The 25,269-nt window shown below is 36.5% G+C and overlaps 2 protein-coding genes across 2 annotated transcripts; one reads left to right on the top strand and one right to left on the bottom strand.

The window, feature by feature from the left end:
- Positions 1-1,421: 1,421 nt before the first annotated feature.
- On the bottom strand, positions 1,422-10,352 carry LOC127565421 (uncharacterized). Its single transcript, XM_052003613.1, has 4 exons — positions 10,246-10,352; positions 2,063-2,104; positions 1,899-1,991; positions 1,422-1,825 (listed from the first exon to the last, which is right to left on the bottom strand). Exons 1-4 carry the CDS (start codon positions 10,350-10,352, stop codon positions 1,693-1,695), a joined length of 375 nt encoding a protein of 124 aa, XP_051859573.1. The 3' UTR covers positions 1,422-1,692.
- Positions 10,353-10,741: 389 nt separating this feature from the next.
- Positions 10,742-12,577, top strand: LOC117568497 (eukaryotic translation initiation factor 4E1). The gene is made up of 4 exons (XM_034249187.2): positions 10,742-11,211; positions 11,269-11,368; positions 11,428-11,515; positions 12,245-12,577. Exons 1-4 carry the CDS (start codon positions 10,889-10,891, stop codon positions 12,403-12,405), a joined length of 672 nt encoding a protein of 223 aa, XP_034105078.1. The 5' UTR covers positions 10,742-10,888; the 3' UTR covers positions 12,406-12,577.
- The last annotated feature ends 12,692 nt before the right edge of the window (positions 12,578-25,269 follow it).

Raw genomic sequence — 25,269 nt, 5'->3', positions numbered from 1 at the left:
TTATTATTATGTTTTCGCTAAAAAAGAAAGCAAAGGGAAAGGGAGTGGGGAAAGCATTCGCAGCGTGCTCAGAACGCAGTATTCTCTGTGTGTTCTGTGCTCGGTGGGCTGTGACCGCAGCTCCCCGACACAAGGTAGGCCAAGCCCAAAAAGTGATTGCAAGAGTTAAAATTAAAAGCAAATGTAAAATCATATTTCTATGTGTAAACTTTCGCCACAGGGCTGCAGCGCTCAGGCCCAGGCCCAACAACTCGATTGCCTTTGCCTTCTCTATCGCTATCGTAGTCGCTCACTCTCCCTCTCTCTCTCGCTCTCGCTTGCACTCGCACTTTGCCGTCAAGTAAAACAAAAGTTTTTTAATAAAATGTTTGCGTTTCCCAGAGCAAAAGTTTTGGCGCGGAAAAAGAATTCGAATGCCCGCAGTAACAGAATCAGAATCAGAATCAAAAATGGAAAACACCACAGCACCGAGCAACAGCAATAGGCTAGCAAAAGGTAATCGAGTATGAAAATTGAAATCGAAGTTGCTGCCACAACAACAACAGCAACAACAACAACAAACCATTGTAATCAAAACGAGCTGCCGCCCAGGCACTTCTGTCCCACTAGGCGTATGCGTGTTGTGTTCTGTTCTGTTCTGCTCTGTTGTTGTTTGGTGGCAAGTAAACTGAACTAAACTGAATGCCGTTGGCTACCAAAAATTTTAAAGTTTCATTGTCAATCGCTGTAATAGAGAACTGGCAACAGCAACGCTCTAGCTCGCTGTCCATTTCACATTATCGACGATTTACGAAATTTGATAAATCTTATCGAATGCTGCCTGCAGTGATACGAGAACCAAAGCTAAAAAACTTAGGGACTGCGAAGGAGAGTGGCGCAGATTGAAAATTTATTACATTTTTATTGCCTTAATGGCCGCGATAATCGAAAATTTATTTAAAAGTGCCAAGTTGTCAGTGCTAAGAATGCCACGGGGCGACCTTACAACGCGCAGGCGTTTCTCCATTTGATTTGTGGCAAGCCAAACTCAAACTAGAAACCAAAAAACTTGAAAACACACTTAAGAATACACACACACAAACATATACTGGAAAATCGCCATCTAAGCACTGTCCCAATTCAATTGACTTAAAGCTGACGATAAAAATTGATGATATCATATTTGTAAATCCGCTTTGCATGAATAATTAAAGCACAAATTCGAAAATCTAGGCTGGAATTTATTTTTATTTTCATACCCGCTAGCCATAGGGTTGAAGGGTATGCTAACATTGTGCTTAAGGGAAATGTATAGAACAGGCATAAGAAGGTATAAGGAATAAATGTTGTTGATAGTGTTTTGGCAATTTGGTTGCGAACAGATGAAAACCGAAGAAGTTAATTACGAGATTAGTTTGTATGTTGAAAACAAGAGTGTTATTGTCCACTAATCTGGTATATTTTGTATATTCCGATATTTCAGTATGTTACAATATATCAATACGGTACATTTTAAGACTAATACAGCAAATTTTTGTGTTTCAAACGGAGAACATCAAATTTTTTTTCAAAAAAAAAAAGAAAAACCGAAAAAGAATTAAAGCATAAAAATGCAGAAAGTCTTTTTAGTATCGGAAGACTTTGAAGAAATCGTGATGGATGAGCCAATTGCCAAATGCTCAAAGCAACTCAAGAAGTACATGGAGCAGAACATCAATGTGGATCCAGCAGATCAACGTCCAATATCCGTGCCATTTGTGCATTCAAGCACATTGCTTTTGGTGAAGGAGTGGGCAGAGAAGCACATGAATGATGAGCACTGTGAATACAATGACAATTATGAACCCTGCGAGTGGGATCAGGGATTCATTAATAGGCTCCCAGCGATAAGGCTGGCCAACTTGGTTGTGGCTGCTCACTTTTTGCAGATCAATTCCTTGTCGCGACTCGTATGCCTAAAGTTCACTAGTTTATTAAGGATGATACTTCGTTCCGGGGGGAGAGGAGCGACTCTGAAGAAGATGAAGGATTTAATTTTGAACTCATTTGCGAGAGAATTCTGTAATATGTTAGAAATACTCACAAATAAAAGCACTGTGCTGTTTGGAGAACAGAATAAGACTGACTGATTTCGTCAGTGGCAATATATTACAAAAGGCATGAACATGAGTATATGTCAGAATCTATGTATGAGTGTATTATCGTCAGAGTTTCATAGAGTAGGCTTGGAGTTGAAAATATACTAAAAATAACCTTCGGTTGCAGTATTTGTAGTATATTAATTTGGTATATTTTAGTATTAATTCTGCATATTTTGAATGTAGTATACATTTGTGCATATACCAAATATATTTTGTGTTACATTTAAGTATTTTTTCAGTATAATTATTTGGTATGTTCTTAGAATAAAACCGAAACGTTTTGCTCTTATTGAAAAATGGTAGCCTGGTATCTCATAGTCGAGCACATTCGACTCTGACTTGTTTATGTTTCAATTAAATATTAAAGTAATTAATTTGATAAATGCTGCAAAAATAAATTGGGGATTGATTTTGACAGCTAGAAATGACGAAATTCAATAATTGAAACATACAATCTGAATTTGTAATAATTAATTTGCAGAAAATTTAGCAAATCATAGCAAATCGAATATGTTTTGTTTCAACAAAGCTTCATTGTTTTATTTGGCAAAGTCAGCTAACTAAGCTGGCACTCACTTCTTTCTATTTGTATTTATTTTTAGGATAGTTGTGACATAACTTTATTATATGTTACACCTTCTGGCAATTCAAATATTTATGCTTGGCAGCTTGGCAGGCAACCAAACTGCAAATAGGTAATACAGAGCAAACAGCGTGAGAACAACTCCACTGGGAGTCGAGAGCATGCGACATTTTCAACTAGAGAGTCCCAGCTATGGGGTTGTTACTATTGTAAGCCGCTTATGTTGAACCAAAAATGTTGTTTGTGTTTGAAGTTTTAAGCCACAAAACTGGCACATCTGTGTGTGTGTTGCAAAAATATTGTGTATGAGTGTGTGTGTGTGTGTGGAAGAAATTGTGAGGCAAGCGTGGCAAAATGGTAATTATTGTTGTTGGCAATGTTTATTGCAGTCATTAAATAAATATTATAATTTCCTGCATTCACTAAGATTACAATGAATGCAACTTGCATATTAAATATGCTGCACTGCACTTAAATTATTGATTACTATTTAAATAAAGCAGCAGAAGTTAAATTAAGAGCATTTTCATTTAAATAAATATGCATAAATGAGCATTTTAATCTGCCAGATGCACAGACGATGGTTCTTTTGTCCATTTTATATTCCATATTAATTGCATATTCCAGCTGTCAGGTTTCAACGAATATCGCAAACGAAATATATTCTAAATCTCATGATTGAATTTGTAATCTATGAATGTCATTTACGTTCATTAAAATAAAAGTAAATGGAATATGATTTGGCAAAGTTTTGATGTTGAATTCGATTATGAGAACATCGAGATTAATTACAATTTCACATTTCAATAATTTAAGGTATATTTATTTGGTATATTTTAGAAATAATACTGCATATATTATATATATCGACATATACATATATTTTTGAATTTTCTCTGTTCATAAATTTGGTATATTTTAAGAATAATACCGTATTCTTTGAATATTGTATATATCAGTACATTAAATCAGCATTTCGGTATATTTTAGTATTTTTTCAGCTCATTAATTTGGTATATTTTAAGAATAATACCGCGTACTTTGAATATAGTATATATCAATATATTAAATGTGGATTTCGGTATATTTAATTATTTTTTCAGTTCATTAATTTGGTATATTTTGCGAAGAAGACCGCAATGTTTTTGTTTAATTCACAAAGAGTAGCGAAAATGGAAGATGGTTTTCCAAAGTTTTGCTGTTGAATTCGTTTAGTAGAATAACGCGAATAATTGCAATTTTGATGCGTTTGCAACTATGAGTAGAGACCATTATTTGTTTGGCCTTTTTGTGCGGCACAACAGCTGTGCGCTTTGGGCAAATAAAAATAATAAAAGTAATATATTTAAATGCATGACAAGCATGCGAATTGACACATTCAATTTGGCGTAAGTTTAGTTGCCCCATTAAATATAATAACACCCTTAACCGTTACCGTAACCATTTGGTTGGCAGCTGCAACCGATTGAGAGAGAGAGAGAGAGAGAGAGAGAGAGAGAGAGAGAGAGAGAGAGAGAGAGAGAGAGAGAGCGAGAGAGTCAGGAGTTAGCTGCAGCTGCAACTGATTCTGCAGCAATTTAAGTTTCAGCTTGTTAGCCCTGATTTCATTTTAAAGTTGCCTCGCTTCTTGCAAATGCAAAAAGTTTTGCTAATGCAGCAGCAGCAGCGGCAGTAGAAGCCAAACTCGTTTGAGAAACTTAGCCAAGTCAATCGGCAATGCAATTCCAATAGAAGCTAACTCCGCATCGCTTAGGACAACGAATACTTTTGCAACTTAGAGCTTGCAACATAATTGCCAAAGTGGCAGCTACAGCGCGATCTCTTCTCTCTCGCTCTCTCTCTCTCTCTCTCTCTCTCAACGTCTCGCTCTTTGAATGATTGCTGACGCCAAATAATCATAAGCCAAACTCTATGTCCGCCCCAAAGCTGGATAATACTTAGTAGTATATATATCTGGTCTGCAATTAAAAGTTTTTCTCTTCTTAAATCTTACAAGCGCATTAATTTTGTGCAACGCATAACTAATGATTTAATTTGTCTTGCCCGCTGGCCCACTTTCCCAGCATTTGGCGAACATAAAATTCTGATTATTTGCAATGCAAATATCCTCCATAAACTTAGTAGAACACAGAGGAGAAGAAGGCGACAGGAAAATGGGTGAATGTGCGTATTAAAAGCCAGTTCTACATGAGAAAAGCTGCAATTATATGCAATTTTAAGGCAGAGTTAAACGCTTTGCTTAACTCCAATTGAAAACAAAGTGATTGCGTTTTTGTGATGAGTATTCAACTAGGAGATACCACTTTATTTCTTATTCTCAAACATATAGATGGCCTTGGCTTAATTGAATCAATTCCTAACACTGATTAAATATTATCTTACTGGTTTTATTTGCAAGTTTTATTCATACAAAACATAAAAACGCTTTAGTACCATGAATAATTGAATAGATGCTGGAAAAATAAGCTTAATGAGCTTCAAAAGTAACCCCTTAACAACACGGTTATGCATATTAAATATGAATCAAACGTTTTGATACTTTAATGAGTTATTAAATATTCCTTTGAAAATGATTTAAAGATCTGGCGCTATTTAAATTGTTTTTTGCTTTGACGCTAAGAGATAGTTTCAATTGTGCTGAGAGTTTGCTAAGGTAAACCAATTACATTAAAATTATTGATAGTATACATGTATTTTCATAACACTCAATTAATTTAATATGAATGAAGATATTGAGATATATGTGATGCATTAACCTTTCCCATCATAAAGATGTGAAGCAACTAAAATTGCCTTTTGATATGATGTTAAATTTAGGTATTAATTGTTTTTAAATTTTTATCTGTATTATTTAAACTTAGTTTAGTTGATCTAAATAAAATATCGAGCAAAAAATTATTTAATATATTTTACCTTGATAAAGTTCTGGAGCAATACAAATTTTCTTTATTTTGGTGCTAAATCAAAAAACGTTAATTGTGCTGAGGTTTTTGCAAATGTGAAACTTTTATTTGTACTTTATTTACACTCCTTAAAGGTAATATTCAAATACCGTGCTATAGATTATATTTTCAATTGTCTCTGAATAAACCTTTTCCATAAAAAGCCAAACCCAAACCTTTTACTTTAGTCTCTTCAAGCCACTCATACCCCAACTCTTCAACAGGTTTCCCAAACTCTTCCTCAGCAACCTTATTTACAAGTTGTCTCAAAGATTAACTATGAACATTAACAAGTCATTTTTTAGGCCGTCTTGAACCCATTCTTCAAGTAAACCATTCAGCGTTTACCCCATCGTTCACTTTACTTCACGAAAAACTGGACTCTGGGCACTGGGCACCGAGTTACGAAACTAGCAACAAAATGCATAAACATTTTCAGAGCCAGAATTATGAAGACCATTGAGAGTGAGAGAGAGCCGAGCATATTCACATCATACTTTTGTTTTATGTGAGCGTTGAGCATTCTTTTATTTTTAGCACTTGGCGAAGAGGTGCTAAGCGTGGGCAACTTTTCAGAATGTTTTTCTATAAACATGATTATGACCCAAGATACTTTACTAACAACAACGAGGACGACGGCAACATAAATTGAAATACAGCTCCCACTGTACAATTTTTCGGCGGGGCAGTTGTCCATTGGGGGCCTCTAGTGGCAAACTTGCAACATTTTTCACTGCCTACTTCGCGGGGCTCGCTTCGTTTTTGCTTTGAGCAGCAGCAGCAGCAGCTTAGCTTTGTCGTTGGTCGACAGCGAAATGGCCATAATGTCATTTAATTAAACGCCTGAGAGCTGTTGGTAGTTGGCTACCCCAACTCCCTTTGTTGCCACTGTTGGACAGTTGTTGTTGTTGGTGGTGGTGGTTAGCGATGGCTAAACGGTTAACCAAAGTTGAAGCTGAAGTGAAGAGTCAGCCCTCAGCCCCATGCCATATTAATTTGGATAGCAACGGCGACAGAACGAACTCAACGAGGGCGCAGTGGTCTCGCCTGGGCGTGTGAAACAGTCCAGCAATTTACGTTCATTTGCATAGATATTAAAAATTGTTAGGAAGTCATTAGGAGGCATCAGTCAAATGACGCAACCTGCATATAAATGAAGCATAATTTTATTATAAGCAGTCCGGAAGGTCACTCGGCGAAAACTGGACTGACAAATGTGTTTGGCTGAGAGCGCGTCGCTTCGCTTTCGCCTATGGCCGTATTAATTATTAGTTTTAATTGCGTTTTGTTTGGTCAGCTGTTGTATTGGGGCCGGGGCCGGGGTAGGGGAAAGAGAAGTGGGTGAGGAAGGTTTCTCATCTTTTGGTTTGGCAATTGCCTTTTGCTCAGTTGAGCTTAAAGCGAACCCAAAAGCATATATGAAGTTCCTTTTGCGCATTATTTAAATTTACAAACCAACACACACAACTAAACACACACTCGCATTCAGTGACGCACACACACACACACCCAGCCCCAAATGGTGTGCAATTAAATACTTATACCATAATGTATTTTTCACAAGTTGAGCAATGTTGACCATTTGGGTTGTGGTTGCTGGCTGCTGCCGACCAGCTGACCATCTGACCAGAGTTGCCCTCATTCAGTGTAAATTACAAGCACAAAGTGTTGTTTATTCGACAGAGCCGAACAAATGTCCATGGTTTAGCCCCTTCTCCCCCTCTCAGACTCCACTTAGCCACACTATCTACCCCGTTGAAGCCGCAAGTCAAAAGCTCAACCACAAGCAATTTTATGAAATTTGTTAGCAAATTTTTCAAGTCCAGCTAAGAATCACTATTCCTGTTGTGGTTTCTTTTGCTGCTCTTCCTTCTTCTCATTTTTATTATGTTGCTTCTTCTGTGTGCACTTCCTTTTTCTTCCTCTTTTTGTTGGCATTTGTTCGAGCTTATCAAATTTTGTAATTACATTTTTCGTATGCGGCTGCTTTTAGTAAATTTTGTTGGACGCGGCTCATCTATTTATATGTTTGCGGTATTTCTTTTTAGCCCATTTTCCCAAGTTACACTTATTTGCTCACGTTCGTTTCACTTCGACTATATTCTCTACACACTCTACACGTTCACATTCACCACTTGCCACTTCCCATTCCGATATCCACATCCGCTTCCGCCCAACGTTTCGCTTCGATATTAAATGGTGCGCGTAATTAGATTTTAAATTTATTGTGCTCCCTGTCTGTGTGTATGTGTGTGTGTTTTGTCTGCTGTTTTTGGTGTGCACAACAATGCAAATGCTGCAATAAATAAATACACAAAACGCGACTACGAATTCCAATTCAATGGCTGCTGCCATCGCTTTCCCCCAAAGGAATCGAAGAACACTAAACGAGAAACGTGCCACCTGAGCAGCAGCTATGTATTTTTAAACAAATATTTAAAGACTTTTTAATTTGCAGCAGCAATAATGAATGTTCAAATGTTATTCTGAATTAATTGCTACACAAATTATTTATATTAAAAGGCAGCTTGATATCAATTATTGGTTATAAAATTAGATAGTTGTTTGCAATTCAATACATACATTCACACACACATTGACATTTAACATTATTATTGTATATGGATATTTCAATTGATTTGCTGCTTAATTTAATTGTCAACTCATTTTCGCATTTGCAACAAATTTTTTGCTTTGATGGCCAACATTATTAAATAAACATGCAATTCAGTTTTATTTAATAGATGTGATTAAATTAAGTTGCAAATCTTTGGCTGCACTTTTGATTTATTGCTGCTGTCTCACTTTAGTACGCGCTGTCAGCTTTCTCTCTCGCTCTCTGTCTCTTGCTCTGCACTTTTGGCCACAATAATGCGGCCTTGTTCTGGCTGTTTTCATGCACTGTCATTGGGCTCCCATTGCTGACCACAGACAACTGACAACGTGCACCACGGGCGGCAGGTTTCTTCACACCCAACTAACTAGCCCATAAATAAGTGCGCGAGATGTGTGTATGTGTGTGTGTGTGCGACTGTATGCGTGTGTGGGCTGCCAACTGCACATAGTGTTAATCAGGCGGCGTGAGTAATGAGTGCTTAATATGGCTTCATGGCAATATTTTAAACCAGAAGCAGCGATGCGCCGCAAAGTATGCTTTATAAAATACTCGCGATAAACGAGCACTCTCCTTTATACTAGTAGAAGAATCTGTACACGTATTTAAGCATATTAAACAAGTATGAAAGCTGGAGTGGCGTGTGATCGACTGTGGGATACCTGATAATTATTTAAAAAGAAAAAAGAAAAAGAGTGCGGTAATATTATGAAAAAATGTTAGATGAGTGTACTGAAAAAATATTAAAATCTACATAAGCTGTGTTTTATATATTGAGATACTATATCAAATTCATATACCAATAAAATACTGATATATAGCGAAGGCTATGAGCTATGTTTCGTATATTAGTAAAATATATAAAAGTAATATACCGAAGGATATAAATATATATTTTGATGAACTGAATCGCATTAATATGCCGAACAAATACTGAAATATACCGAAAACTATATTTTAGATTACTGATGTACTATTACAAATATACCGTAGAGTACAAAATATACCAGATTGCCAACCAATGCCATCAAGGCATTGTCAATGTTTGCTTTAAAGAATTGGTCCTTGAATTTGTAAGCTGTTTATCTGGAATCATGAAAAGCGGAATTATTGCTAAAAATTAACTTAAGATTTTCAAATACAATAGGTTTTCCCTTTTATTGCAATTTGCGTAGGTGGAACATGGCGTGACAAAAACTAAAACAAACTTGATCTGAATATTCCCAAACAAAATTGTATCTTTTCTACTGACAGACTGATGGACATTTCCTGTTGTCACAAAGTTATAATACCCTTCTACTCTAGAGGTAGCGGGCATAACTAGGGAATGGGTAACTCGCAACTCAACTCGACGGGCATTTTTTGAAAATTTTCATAAATCACTGGGCGAAGTGTTAAAAACGATGAGTTGACGTTGCGGCTGTCAGTTTTGCGAGCCTGCAGCCAGTCAGATCAATGATATGAAATATGGTTGGTTGGCTAGAGAGAGAGAGGGAGAGGGGGCTACAAACAGATGGCAGGCATGGAGGAGAGTTCAGCAGTGTGAGTTCGATGGCGTCTTAACTTGTTTACACATGTTTAAAACGCAAATGAGCCGTAAAGCGCAGATAATGCAACATACTGACAATTGACTACTGTTGCCAACTGCTTTTTCTCTCTTTCTGTTTTTTAAAGTGTTGCACTTAAATTAAGCTGAAATTCTTTTACGTTACCATTGTTGTTGTTGTTGTTGATGTGGCAAGTATTTACTTCACTTTACTTAATGGTATTATCCTGCAGATTGTGCTGCTTTGGTTCTTTGTTGCAGCAGGCGAAAACCGTTCAAGTATTTCATATCACGCGAGCTGCTCTCAGATAGAGTCATTTCTCTTCACTGTGGTTGACTGCCTGTCTCTCCGTCTGTCCGTCTGTCCGATTGCTTGCTCGCAAACAGCAGCCAACAATATCGAGGGCAACTCAAGTAAATCAATGCGTATTGCCATCTACAGTGCAAAGGCAATCGCAAATGATGCGTTCGCATCCCGCATCCTGCTGTCGATGAGTGGCAGGAATCGTAAACCTTCGTTGCATTGTCCAGCCAGGCCGTTGACCATGCCCCAACAATGGCGGCAAATGTGTTACGGAAACCACAGCTGAGTGAGCCACACACAGTCCACACTCAGGACCGACCTTATTTATATCATCGCTCTCTCTGGCCCAACATATGAGTTCCAGGCTCAAATCGAATCCAATCCATTGGCCTCAATAATGCATGACAATAAAATTTTAACGCAAATGTTGCGCATTTAATTGTGTTAAAAGAAAATTGAAATTGAGCTGCACGCAATGGAGTTACTTTTAATTATAAAGATCGTTATGAACTGCACGATATACAAAATGACACAAAAATAGAATAATATCAGAGCTGAGAGTATTCCAACAACAGTTGTGTGCGGCATTAATTGTCACTTTAGAGTCAATGCTGTTACTTTTCCATGTAAACTGTTTGCATTTCCTATCTCGAGTCGTGTAAAAGTATTTTTAAGTCAGCTGAAATTGTAAAATAAGTAAAGTGGAAACAGAAGAAAACAAAAAAAAAAAAAAAAAAATTGATATTAAGCATAATTTGGCAAAACAAAACAGTTGCACAATGTTGGACAGTGATTCTGAGCTGCAGACTGATTCACGCTCCAGCTCCAGCCAGGAGCTGAAATCTTATGCGGAGGGTGGCGATATGTGCAAACACACAGCAGGCAAACAACAGATGGTTGAGATGCCATTTAAGCATCCATTGGAGAACACATGGACTTTGTGGTATCTGGAGAATGATCGCAACAAGAGCTGGGAGGAGATGCAGAACGAGATAACCAGCTTTGATATGGTCGAGGATTTCTGGAGTCTGTACAATCACATCAAGCCGCCATCCGAGCTGAAAATTGGCAGTGATTACTCGCTCTTCAAGAAGGGCATACAGTAAGTAAACCGATTTCAACTTCGCTTTGCGTTCTGAGTTGCTTCTTAAATTGACAGGCCCATGTGGGAGGATGAGATCAACAAGTATGGCGGTCGTTGGGTCATCAGTATTGGTCGTTGCAGTAAGCTGGAGCTGGACAAGCTCTGGCTCGATGTGGTGAGTAGTTCTTTCATTTTTTTCAACTGTCTGTCACTTTATAAACCTCTTGCCTGCAGCTGCTAATACTGATTGGTGAGGCTGTGCAGCATACTGAGGAAATCTGTGGAGCTGTCATCAACTTGCGCAGCAAGAGCAACAAAATTTGTGAGTACTTTGTTAAGAGTATACTTTTTATACCCGCTACTCAAAGTTGACCATCTGGGATATATTCAATTGCAAGGTATAATTTAAAGGACTAGTTTTTCGATATATTCCTTTTTGTAGTAGTAGTAGTATTGTAGTATTTTTTCGGTATATTCTAAGAATGTATGTTTTTGTTGTAGTAGTATACAAAAATGACTTTCGTATTTTGCAGTATTTTTTCGGTATATTAATTTGGTATATTTTAAATCAAGTAGTTAATCGACGTACATAAATATTTCTCTTGGCATATGTATGTTAGTATTTTTTCGTTTCTTTGCTTTGGTATATTCTATGCGTGGTATTTTAAATATAAATATTTTAAATATAATATTTGTATATATCTTTATACAAAATATTGCAGCGTATATATTTTTTTAGTATTATTTTGGTAAATATTAAATGGAATTGTTTTTTGATATACATACCTTTTGGTATATTAGTATAGTATAGTATTTTTTGGTATATTAATTCGCTTTATTCTAAGAATAGTATATTTAAGATGCAGTAGTTTATTCTTATACGAACTATTGTTTTTGATATTTTTGTAGTATTTTCGGTATATTATTTTTGTATATTTTCTTTATACCTTATTTTCTTTTGCTTTTATTAAAAATGCGAGACGGGTATCTCACAGTCGAGCACACTCGACTGTAACATTCCTCCTTGTTCTCTAACAAAACTTGCGCTTAGCGATTTGGACTGCCAATGGACACAACGAGCTGGCCGTCATGGAGATTGGGCACAAGCTGCGCAAGCTTTTGTGTTTGCCGCCCCACAATCTGCAGTATCAGATGCACAAGGATTCGATGATCAAGCAAGGATCGGTGGTGAAAGCGGTTTACCTGCTGTAGTCTTACGTCTTTGATTTGTTTTGTTAAGCAAAAGGCAGTAGCTGCCTTAGCTTGTGTATTCCAAAAACCCCAAAAAAAACTGAAAGAAAAATCTAAGAAAAAAAAATGTAAAATTAAATAGAGTAAAATGCAAACATTGCGAAATTTAATTATTAAACTCGAAAAGGACTTGGCTGAGAACTTGTGCTGCACGCTTGATAAAATGTTATGCAAACATATGCAGCACTAGAGCGCGCATAAATGCGTTATGCGGGAATTCGAGAATTTTTGGTGCATAGCCATTTGTTAGAAGTGGCGCACAGTGAGTGCAAAAGATAAATGTCCACTTGGCTGTATTCGGTTGTCAGTACGCTCAGCGCTCAGTGCGCTTGGCGCTTGGCTGCCCGACCGAAAAGCTCAAGACAAAAGGGTCAACAATGGGAGAGGTTGCACGCTACTGGCTGCTGTCGTCTATGCTGCCACGATTTGCTGCGCTTTGTGCTCGGTTCTCTGTGCTTTCAGCCTCAGCCACTGTAGCTGCAACTGCAGCTGGCATCGAGTGACCGTAAATTGAAACAATTGAATTTTGATGAAAAGCCAAAGTGAGTTTTTCGGGTAGCAATCGAAATTGAAATGCAACCGCTGATGGCACACCGGGCGTATGAGTGATGCAGCTACAACAACAACAAGAAGAAGTACAAAGGTGGAGCAATCAATAAGCAACAATTCCCAGCTAGGTGTCACGTTGCACCCGACACGACTCTAAGCAACTTTATTATGAGCCAAGTTAAGTTGACAAAACTATGCTCATTGCCATCAAACTTGCACTTCTCTCTCGCTGTCTCTCTTTCGCTGTCTCGCCGTCTCTCTCTCATCATGATTGTCACTCTGTCCGTCTGACGCTTTTTATGGCCTCCACACAGCTCTCAGTTTTAGCTGGCGGTTGCAGCAAGTGGCAAGTGGCAAGTGGCAACTGTCTTGGTGGCTGTTAAACCGAAACCGCATTGCAACCACACACGTCCCACATGGCATGCAACTGCTTTCCGTGTTGCCTGCCTTCACCTTTGACAAATTGCCACACACACACAGAGACACAGCTGCAGAGCATTATCAGTTGGCCAGACTAGAGTTGAGCTGCCTTTTCCTCTCTTCCTCACTATCTCCACTAGGCGCCACATGACTTTAGATGAAAATTTACAAATTAGTTGCACGAAACGTGACTTGGGGCCAAATGGTGAAGTTGCAGCTGCAACTCGTTTTTCGGCCTGCGTTTTCATTTGTCGTCGTCGTTGCTGCAACGTTTGCAAATTTTGTCGCAAAACTTTCGCAACATGCAACTTAATTAGTAAATAAATAAATTATGTTGCAATTAGTTAATTTCTTACTTACCTCCGAGCTTATGATATATGAGCAAAAACCTCTGTGCAAATGCCAAAATGTACACACACATTTTTTGCTTGTTGCATGTTTTCGGTTTGAGTTTCTGTTTTGCTGTTTTCTGCTGCTGTTGCTGTATTTGTTGCTGTTTCTCTTTCGGTTGCACAAGTTGCATGCACATATAGTGCGTGAAATTAAGTCTATACTTGCCCCAAGCATGTTTGACTTTGACCTCAGATAATTTATCGACAGTCGCACAAATGTAATTATAACAACAGCAGAATGCGGCAATTCACATTAAATATTATGCTTCTTAGAGTATTGAAATTGAAAACATAATTTAAGGCACAATTTCAATGCTTTTCAAAAATTTGTGAAATTAAAAATACAGCATTTAGAAATATTTAAAAATGATCTTTAAATTATTAGTTTTTATATACATATAAATTCTTTGTATACCCGCTACTCATAAGGTAGAAGGGTATTATAACCTTTTGCTGGCAGGAAATGTATCTAATAGGCAAAAGTAAAAATAGCATCATATTCACTATAGGCGTTAGTTATATTGGGTGACAATTTGTAATCTATGGTATATTTTGAATGTAAAACTATAGCATTATAGCAAATACATACTTTGGAATATCTATAGTATTTTTACGGTATATTAATTTGGTATATTTTTAAATTAATACCACACTGTTTTACTTTTATTTACAATGGGGAACGGATATCTTAAAGTCGAGCACACTCGACTGTAACTTTCATACTTATTTATTTCAATTTTCAAGTTGAGAAAATAATTTAATATTCAAATTCTAGAGTTTAAAAAGATTATGGAAAATAAAAAATGTAGTACTTTATTATTACTATTTTCCTTAAACTATTATTTATTAAAATCGGCAATTGGAATATTATGAGTTTTATCTGTTTTCTTGTTGTGCATTTCTTTCAACCAATGGAAATATATTTTAATCTTATTTTGCATCATTACTATATCAACTAATAAGAAACGCTTCCTTATCACAATTATTTAATATTGTAGCAAAAAGTCAATTCAATTGTCAAATTATTTTATTATATCTAATTTTTTAACGAATAATACATATTTGTTAAATTTATTTGATCTTAATTTTTATTTGTTTTTAAGTGATTTCCACAGCAATTTAAACGAACTATTTAATGACAATTTCAATTAATATAAATTATATTTTCAGTATATTATTTTCATATTTTATTTAACATTTGAATTTAGTTGATTTTTATTTGTTTTTAAGTGATTTCCACAGCAATTTAAACGAACAATTAAGTGACAATTTGAATTATTATAAATTATCTTTTTAATCCAATATTTTCATGTTTTAACATTTTTATGAGCACTTTTTTCTATCAGCCAATAAAACGTGTATTTTTCTTCAGCTGCTGTGAGTCTGTAATGAAATCCAGACATGCACAGAGCTCTGTCTGTTGGTTGCTGTTGCTGAAACAGCATATGCCGGAAAAGTCTGGTGTCAAGTTGCTTCATACTCAAACTTGGTGTAACTTCACTGCAGTCGTAAACGTTATGAATCAGCAAATAAAAATAAAAATATAAATAGAAAAGCAAGACAAAAAATGTAATCTGAAAAAGCATAACTACTGTTAAATTGCTAGATAATCGTGTACAATTAAAATGTTTAAATAGAAGTACTTATAACGCATATTCAGACAGCTGTTGTATATGGAATTGTTGAGATCTTGTTTTCTGTTTTCGGATGTTATTTTTTTTGTGCTTGTTGTTGGCCGTCTGTGCTATCTCTCACATATATCAACACTTTTCATACACTTTGCACAAACAACACTCACACACGAACTGAGCAGAGAGACACAGAGCTTCAGTTTCAGCTTGGTTTTTATTGCCACAGCAGCTGACCCAGGCACTCTAGCGACCTAGCGAAGCTCTTACTACTGCGAGTCCTGTTCCTACTCCTGACTCTGCGCCTCGACAGGCTTCTAACCTTTGCTTATGTTGTGTATTGTTGTGGTTCGCAGTGCTTGTTTGCCTGGGCTGTATTTTTTTTTTTTTTGTATTTTTTTGGCAAGCAAACGCTACAGAACATAAAAATAAATTGCACTTCTGACACTTAAATACAGTTGAAAAGGTGCGCGGGTGACTACAGAGAGGGGAGTAAGAAGAGGGGACGAGAGGAAGCCTGTCTGGACTGTAGCAGCAGCGACACATGATTAAGTGGAGTTTGTGGTTTGCTTTGCGCTGGGAATACGCATGTAAATCTATTTCAGTATACATTATCGTCGTCCAGTTGAAGCTTAACTTTTATCATATAATAAAATGTAATTTTCCAACTCGTAATTCTCTGGTAATTAGAATTTATAGCAATCTTAATCGTTTTTGGCAGCCGGAAAGAGAAAGCTAACCTTATCCATATATGTGTGTGTCTACACAAGGATTATAGTGTCATTTCGTGTATGTGTGTGTGTGTGTGTGTGTGTGTGTGTGTTTGCGTATGTGCCTGACCATCAATTTTATTAATTTGCTGAATTTGCTGTGTAACATTTCATTTGGCCTAACCAAAAAAAAACAAACGTAAGGTAGAAGAAATACTTACGAAAAATATATTATTAGAATACGATAGATAGATAGGCACACCTTGACCACGAAAACCAAGACCAATGAAATGAAATATTAATAAACGAATTCCATGAATACAATTCAAGGGAATTTTACGTTTCACAAATTTGCATTACGAGTTAATAGGAATTTATGACGCCAAGTTCCACACAAAACGAGGACACAAAAGCAAGCCGACTGATGTATGAGTCTGATATTTGCCCTAAAATATTATTGCTATTCGAAATTTGTAGTCGCTTTTGCGCTTTTTTTGTGGGGGGCGGAGGCTAGCTTGAAAAATTCCAGTGTGCTCTCTCTTTACGAGGAATTTTCGAGGCAAAAGAGCCTGGCTGGCCCCTTAGAATACATAGAATAGATAGAATACATATTTGTAATGCATCATAAATACGCAAATATGCTAAGGAAACAACAAAAGAAAGCAACCGAAAATCGTTGCTAGTATTTCAGAAGAAAATTAAAGACGCACTAGTGAAAGAAAGTATAATAAAAAGCGCCACAAAATCGCAACGAAAATGCACTACAGGATATTAAGCACAAAAGTTGGGCGAAAAGATTTCAGCAGCAGCAGAAGTGAGTCCAGCGAAGCTAACTTAATGAAATAAAGCACTTGCTTAGCACACACACACACACTAGAGAATTGAACACACACACACACACACACACACAAACATAGTCGCACACACGAGACCGTCGGTGACCTAAACCTAAACGCAAACCTTAGCATAAGAAGTCAGTCATGAAAAGCGTACGTGAGCAATGAAAAAGTCGCAAACACTTTATTATATATAACGGTTGAAGCGTGGCTATGGCTGCCACTAAATGCTACGCGTTGCGTATACGTAATATTTTCTATGTAGATGCTGGCTGGCCAGCCAAGCATACACACACACACACACACACGCTTACAGAAGCGAACAACGAATGATAAAAGCAGCCAGAGTGAGATGCATATAAATCGAGAGAGAGGGAGAGCCAGGTTAGGAAGATATTTACACACAATCACACTCATTACTCATACGCCGCGTCATTGTGCCCGCAGTGAGATAAAGAGCAAGCGAATACAAAAGACAAAGGACGCACCGCAGGACAACAGTTTAACGGGCGCACACAACGATGACGACGATGATGCTCGGATGCTCAGAGATGCCCAGATGCGTGTCGAAGGTATTTTGGTATTTTGAGCATGTTCTCGCCAGCTAATGCATAGTTTATGGCGCCTATTGCCAAAAAGTGTTGTTGGTCAAATAAGGTCAGCGTCGGTACAGACGATGTGTGCCTGACGATTTCTAGCCACACATAAATATCTTTCGAAAATAAGAAGTTTGCAAATTTGTTAACAATCTTCAGCCGCATTTCTTACACAATCAAAATGTGTTTATTGGCTCATTATAAACGACACTCATTCCCGCTCTCTCTCGCTCTCTATCTCTCTCTTTCTCTCTTTGGTTGGACCATGCGTATACTTAATTTATTAGGTCAACGGAGCAAATCATTGACCAACAAAACCAAGTCCTCAATCTTGCGCTTGATACGTGAGAAAACTGCTTAAAGATTATTGTGAAACAAATTTGCCAAAAAAAAACCGAAGCAAAAAAAAAAATAACTGAATACCAAATGCGAAAATGAAAATGAAATCGAAACTACAAAGTGCACTAATTTGAGGTGTTCAAAGGGTTGAGTTTGAGGCCTAAAACCGCAAAGCGAGAGGAGAGAGTAAGGAACAGAGAACAGAGCTTTGATGTCCGCTCAAGGGTTTTGCAAGGTAGGATAATCTAATCAAGGACCAACCAGTTGAACCCATAAAAGGTTCACTTCGCTTTTATTTGTTTATTTTGTTTGGTTTTTCAGCTTAGCTTTGTTGGTCTGTCTCTCGACTTGTTTGCTGATTGTCCGTCGCTTTGCACACGCATTTTGCATTCCAAGCACATAGCATTCGCGAAACAGTGTCCTGCTTAAGGATATATATTGTATAAGGGGGCACACACAAACGACAAGTTGCTTATTTACTGGTGCATAGCATAATTTAAATATATAATTCCCAGCGCCTTAGCATAACTGTCAACTTGTTGTTGCCTGCTCTGTTCTGTGCTGCTCTGTTCTGGTTGCTGTTCGCTGCTTTTCGAGCTTCTCATATTTTTAATAAGTATGCAAATGCCAAGACCTCAAAATGCCTGGAAATGAAAGTCCTTGCGAGTGTTTTAAGCATATTTGCTACGGTTTTACGACGAAAATCTTCCACGAATTTTCTCTCTCTGAACTCTCAACGCTCAACGCGCAACTTTTCGACCAAGTTGTGTGCTGTCTAGACATTTTACGGTCGGTCCTTCATGGTGGCTATGTGACATTTTTAAGCTACGCCAGCGATGAGTCTGGATGAGACTTGGATGAGAATCAAGCATGATATGCAAGTGCTTAGCCAAAGCATCCAAATTTTGAAATAAACACCTTGTAAATGCTCTTTTTTGGATTTCCAGCTTTCATGAATTTTAAACGATTTCTGCTTTTGTTGTGGATTTTGTTTTTATATATTAACATAATTTAATGCAATCAAATATTTTAGTGGGTTAGTTTTAGAGTTAACGCACTGGACTTGCTTTATTAAAATACATTTTGAAGCAATTAAAATGCTTTTCATAATTTTATGAAAGTCGAATTTTCAATAAGTGCTGAATTTTTAAATAAAGTTTTAGATTTAGAAATATTAAGTTATGATATTATTTGTCTTATTATACCTAAAACAAAATAATTATTAAAAAAAAGTCTTTAGTGTTGAAACTAAATGAAAATATTTTTATATGTATGTAATTTTAATGAAACTTAAACGAAAAATTCATTACCAAATTGTGCCATGAAGCACTAAATTTCGTTTTCAGGTTTGAGTCTTTAAATTGTACGATTTGTGAACTTCATTTTGTAATGTAAAATCCACTTGCTGGCGCATTAATTGGCATAGCAACTGGTTTTTCGTTTGGCAGAGGACGACTTAAAATTGAGCAACTAATTTGCGGAGCTTTAAGTTAAAGCCCCGATGTTGATTTTATGAACAGTTTTGCGTTTCGGGCTGCACTGCGCTTTGTTATGCAAATAATTGTCAACACCTTTTGAGGGCCTTGCAAATTTCATTTGGTTTTGGAGTTTGAACGTTGTTCAACTGGGCGTATCCTGGCTGTTTGCCATCTACGAGTGTGTGTGTCTGTATGTGTATAGGTGCCCAGCACAAATGTTGCCAATTATTTACACAGACCAAGCTACACACACACACTCACACACAGACACAGAGTGCAGTTTGGCGTTTACACAATGTTGTAACGAACGGACCGCGCCATATCACAAAATCGCGACGGCAACGGCAGCAACTAAAGCAAGAGCAACAGCAACAGCAGCAGCGGCGTGGCAACCGCAAACGTGCCCAAAAAGGCGTGGCACGAACAAAATGCGAACGGACGCGTTTCATGCCCCATTGACAGAGAGCCTGTGGCCAGCTGAGAGCGGAGAGCGGAGAGAAGGGAAGGCAACGTGGCAATAGCAATGGGTCTGGGAATGTAAAGCGGTTGTGCTGGGAATGATGAGGAGGGGGGGATATGGATGGGAAGGAAGGGAGAAGAGTTTGAAGTGAGTAAGGGCTTACCGGGCATATTTGCGGCTAATTGGCTTTAAGTAGTGCTGATTACAGTGCCCACCGTTCTGATGATGTTCGCGTTGTTGTCGTTGTCGTTGTTGTCGTTGCTGTCGTTGTCGTTGGTGCCACAGAGCAGCAAACGCTCTGCCCGTTATCGATGTCGTTGTTCAAGTACCGAGCGCGTTTTCAATTACTAAATACTAATTAGCCGACACTGCAAGCCCAGCCATACATTTTTGTTAAGTTATTAAAATCGCCAAAGAGCGCCAAAGAGTGATAGGGTGAGAGAGTATTGCGTGGGTGTAAAGTGAGGAGGTGGCAGGGGGCAGTTGAAGGTGGCAGGTGGCAGCGTTGCTATTTGAACATACCGCGTGTTGAACGGTGCATAAATTAATGCCATTAATTTGTGCTTAACGCTGGTTTATGTGTCGTCTCTGCTTTAACTACTACTACCGTGGAGCATGCATGCCTCCAGAGCAAAAAGAACACTTGCCACACTCACACACACACCACTGTCACCGCACTCTCTCCATCTCTCTCTCTCCCTTTGAAGGGCCACCAGCACATGGCAAATGGTCAGGCCAGCAGACCAGCAGAGAACAATGTTAAGGCCGCGCCGTTTGCTGTGCATTTATATGTTGCACATTAATTAAAATGTATACAGAAAAGCTTTTAGCTTAAGTAAGAAGCAACCAACTACCGAGTCACTCCAGACTTTTACCATATACATATGTACAAATATATTTACTTCATTTTAAATACCATATATACAATATACGGAATGAAATACAATAAGCTAAGGGCATGCATAGGTTGCAAATAATGGCAGGCAGGTTCCTTTATTAATTTACCATGTTGCAGCCACATTTATTGCATGAACGTTGTTGGCAAAGTCGATTATATTCGAGAAGCCATTTACATTATTGCCACGCTTTAAAGTCCATAATGAAACTAGAATGCGGCAGGCCAAAGTAAATGGATTCCACACATCTTAAATCTAAAGTACTTAACTCTATTGTATCAAATATTAAACATAAATGTTATCAAAGTCAAATCTATAATTGTATAAGCCATCAAAAAATTAAGGACCTTAACATTTCGTAACAAGTAAAAAAGCTACTGTCGACTGAACTGTCTAATTTTTTAAATAAAGCCGTTTCAATACTTAGACATACTAAAAGACTGAAATATACCGAAGACTGTATTTGGTACATCAAAATTCAAAATACCAGATTGTCAGCCAAAGCAACTTAGACCCGATTGCTGTAACAGTTTTTCACCATACAAAATAAAAATGTATTTTACTTTAACAAATACAATTTTATAGATGTGTCTCTCTCTTATTTTCTCTCTCTGATATGTATTATAATTGAAATACTTTTAGTAAACATCATTTGTTTATTTCAAATTGTAAATATCAAATGAAAATCATTTCAATTACTTTCGAAAAAAATAGAAATACGAATATTAATAGACTTGTTTGCTAAATATTGTATATTAGTTTTACGAATATTATTATATACATATGTCTCTCAATTGACTAATGACTTGTACATTTATTCACCAATTGATTTGTATCATGTTTATTTGAAATGTGTATTTGAATTGCAAATTGAAAAAAATCAAATGAAAACCATTTCAATTTCCATCGAAAAATAGAAATGAGAATAAAAATTCAATTCAATTCGTAAATATATAATAAGAAATATGTATCTTTTAGTTGAGTAAAAACTTTTACAATTATTCTTTTAGCAAATTTCGTTTGTTCATTTCAAATTAAGCTAAAAATTCGTATTCTCAGACATTTTGTGTTCGTTGCTGAATATATTTTTTGAAGATTCTTTTCCATTTGCTTAAAAGTTTTACTCAAGATATTTTAGCTACATACATTTTGTATGCAGTCAATTATTGAGTAAAGATTTATCCTATCTTTCCCCAATTAGTATAATACATTTGCAATATTTTCAGAGTTTGTTAACAAGTTTTGAACAACAAAAAACTCTTTTCAGATAAATAAACTTTGAATTTTTTAAACTCTCCTTCGTGCAAGCCATTTGCTTTATGGTTTCACTCAATATATTTTATTTGCGAAAACTCTTTACAAAAACATAGATTTGTAGTAGCTTTTTCATCTTTTCAATGCCTCAATAATTGAGTCCTGTTAACATATTAGATTTTTCATAACTTTAGTATATAAAATGTAGTATAAAAATAAACTTGTTGATTTCAAATTAAGCTAAAGATTGTCGGTCATAAATAATTTTTGTATTTACAGAATATTTTCTTAAGCATTCTTTTCCCATGTTACAATTTTATAGCTTTACTCCAGATATTTCTTCGCTGCGCAAGTTTCTTTAGAAAAGAAAACTATTCCTTCATCACACTTTGGAGGAGTCTGTGGCAATTTCGCTGGCTCGACTGTGAATTGAAGTCATTTTATCGCCAGCGCCATCAACAACATAATCAACACGAACAACATAATCATCGACATCCTCCGGTTGTCTGTTGTCCTCTTTCACCTAGCCATTCGTGCTGACGTGTAAAGGGAATGAATGATAAAGAGAGTAGATAAAATTATCAACTTTATGGGCTGCTCATTTAATTTTCCATTTCTTTCATTTTGTTCATTTTGTGTGTCAGCGAAAGCGTTGTATAATTACAAGTGCATAAGATAAATCGCTGGGCAAAAGGAAAGTTGGTAAGCAAAAGGACTATAAATGGAAGACATGTAAATATAAAATATATAGTACATAAACTGAATTCGAAATGTGAAAGGTCTTGAGTACATTTTGATTTTAGTTTCGCCGAGATTTGAGTTGGCAAAAGGCCACATACACACATACAATTTGCCAGTCACATGCCTATTTGTCGTATTTGTCGCACAAAACTATCAGGCAACACCTGCGGGGCAGGCTCCAACTGTCAGCCATATGCCACGCCCTTTGCCATCGCCATCGCCTTCGACTTTGCTGCACGTTCCTCAAAGAGGGAGGCAAGGAACATTTTTGAGTAACAACTTTGCTGCGTGACACGAATGTTGAGCACGAGGGCGCACTTAAAAAACAAAAACACAGAAACACAAAAACTCTTCGCTGCGAATTCCTTCACGTTCTGCCTTGTGATCAGTGGGACTAATGATTGTTCATCATCACGACGATGATTCCCATCGAGACGTTAAAGCTTTAAAAGTCAATGGATGTTGATTACCATCAACAATTATCTTTCGCACACACACACAGATATTTATTGCATTTTATTTAATTTTATTTATTTCGTTTTCATGCGTTTTTAGCTGAAGGGTTCAACAGCTCAGTCAGACAGCTGCTTAACATGTTTGCCAACTCTTTATTTCTTTTCTTTTTTTTTTTTGGCATTTGCCATCTTCATTTATCAGCGAAAAAGCAAAAGAGATGGAAAAAAAAAAGAAGTGGAGTGGAGGCAAAACCCATCCGCAGGGCCTTAACTCAGTCTTAACTGCTCAAGAAAACTGATGTTGACAAATTTCTCAGCATTTTCTTTGTATACATATGTATATACATATATATGTATATATTTTCCTTTATATTGTATGTTTGTATGCTTTTTGTATGTTGCTTCTATCTATGCAGAGCTGCATCGTTAGCTGTTTGTTAACTCATCATCAGGCATCATCGTGACAAAAGGCTTAAATCTGTCACATTCGAAACACGTGAGCAGACGTTATTTATTTTGTGGCCTCTTTTCCAACAATTCCCTCAACGCATTCCCCCTCTCCACCCCTTTCTCTCTAACGTATAAACAGTAAATGTTTTTATTGCCCCTTTGCTTAGGTGTGTGCCATTATTTGTTATTTGTTATCTTTTTTTTTTCGGTTTTTTTGCTATTTCGCTATTCGTTATATGTTATTCGTTATTTGCTGTTGAGTGTTCCATGTCAAACGCAATTGGAATATATAAATTTCGATTTTCAAATGCAATTTTACACGCTATTTTTTCTATTCGTTATTTTTTTTATATTTTTATACCCGCTATCCATAGCTTAGAAGGGTATTATAATTTTTGGGTTCAGGAACTGGAAGAAGAAGTCAACTCTCAACCAAAAAGATATTATTGATTCATCATCAATGTCCTTTGGGAAAACTGGATCTAAAAACCTTTAAAGGTAAGAGCTTAATTTTTGTTCGAAAACAATTGTAATTTTATACAAATATAATACTCGGTATATTTTTAGAATTTTTCAGTATACTTAAGTATTTTCAGTTAAACAAAACGGTATATTTCAAAAAGAATAATAATGAAATAATCTAAACACTATATGTTAAGAGATTGAGCTTAATTTTTGTTCGACAACAATTGTAATGGTTGCAGTAATAATCTAATTTGAGTGTAATACTATATCGATATACCAAACATAATACTCGGTGTATTTTTTAGTTTTTTTTTTTCAGCATAATAACTTAACGTATTTTAGTATTTTTAGTATTTTCAGTATAAGAACTTGGTATAGCACTTGTAATATTTTATCGATATACCAAACTCAGTATATTTTTCGAGTTTTTCAGCATATTAACTTGGGATATTTAGTATTTTTAGTATTTTTCGGTATTTTACCTCGCTGGTTTGATTTCGTTGATAATGGGTAGCGGGTATCTTACAGTCGAGCTCACTTCACTGTACCTGTCTGACTTGTTTGTAATTTGTTTATACCCTAGAAATGTTACAACTGCCTTTATTAAAATTGCAATAAATTATGTATTTAGTAAATGGCTTTTGAAAATATTTACAAAATCCAACGTAATTATATTTTATGAAAATCAAATAAGTTATTATTTATATTACCAATATTTTTACAGCAATTCATTAGTCAGCGAAACTTGTCTCTGTATAGAGGGTATTTTATGGACTTTTCGCTTCACTTAGTTATTTATACATTTTGGTCAGCACAAATTGGCTTTGATAAAGCAATTTAATATTAAACATTGCAGTTTGACAATTTCGTTCAACTAAATTGATATTTAAATGCTTAGTTTTTAGCTGAAGCACCCGTTTAATATGTGCATAAAAAATGAAGTTAGCTTAGAATATTAGACAACATGTTTATCAGTTGCAAACAATCAACAATTAACACACAACTTGACTCAACTCTTGTGACCCAAATAGGGGTTAAGAGCCGAAACGTGGCTAAATCTCTGCCATCGATTTGGCCATATTCATTAACTGAAACTGCAACTGGCCACTGGCAACACATACACAATGAACTAAGGAGTCATTAAATTTTGGTAGCC

Source organism: Drosophila albomicans, chromosome 3, assembly GCF_009650485.2.
Source record: "Drosophila albomicans strain 15112-1751.03 chromosome 3, ASM965048v2, whole genome shotgun sequence".
Lineage (NCBI taxonomy): Eukaryota > Metazoa > Arthropoda > Insecta > Diptera > Drosophilidae > Drosophila > Drosophila albomicans.
Note: the sequence above shows the minus strand (reverse complement) of the source record. Positions and strands in the feature narration are given on the sequence as shown.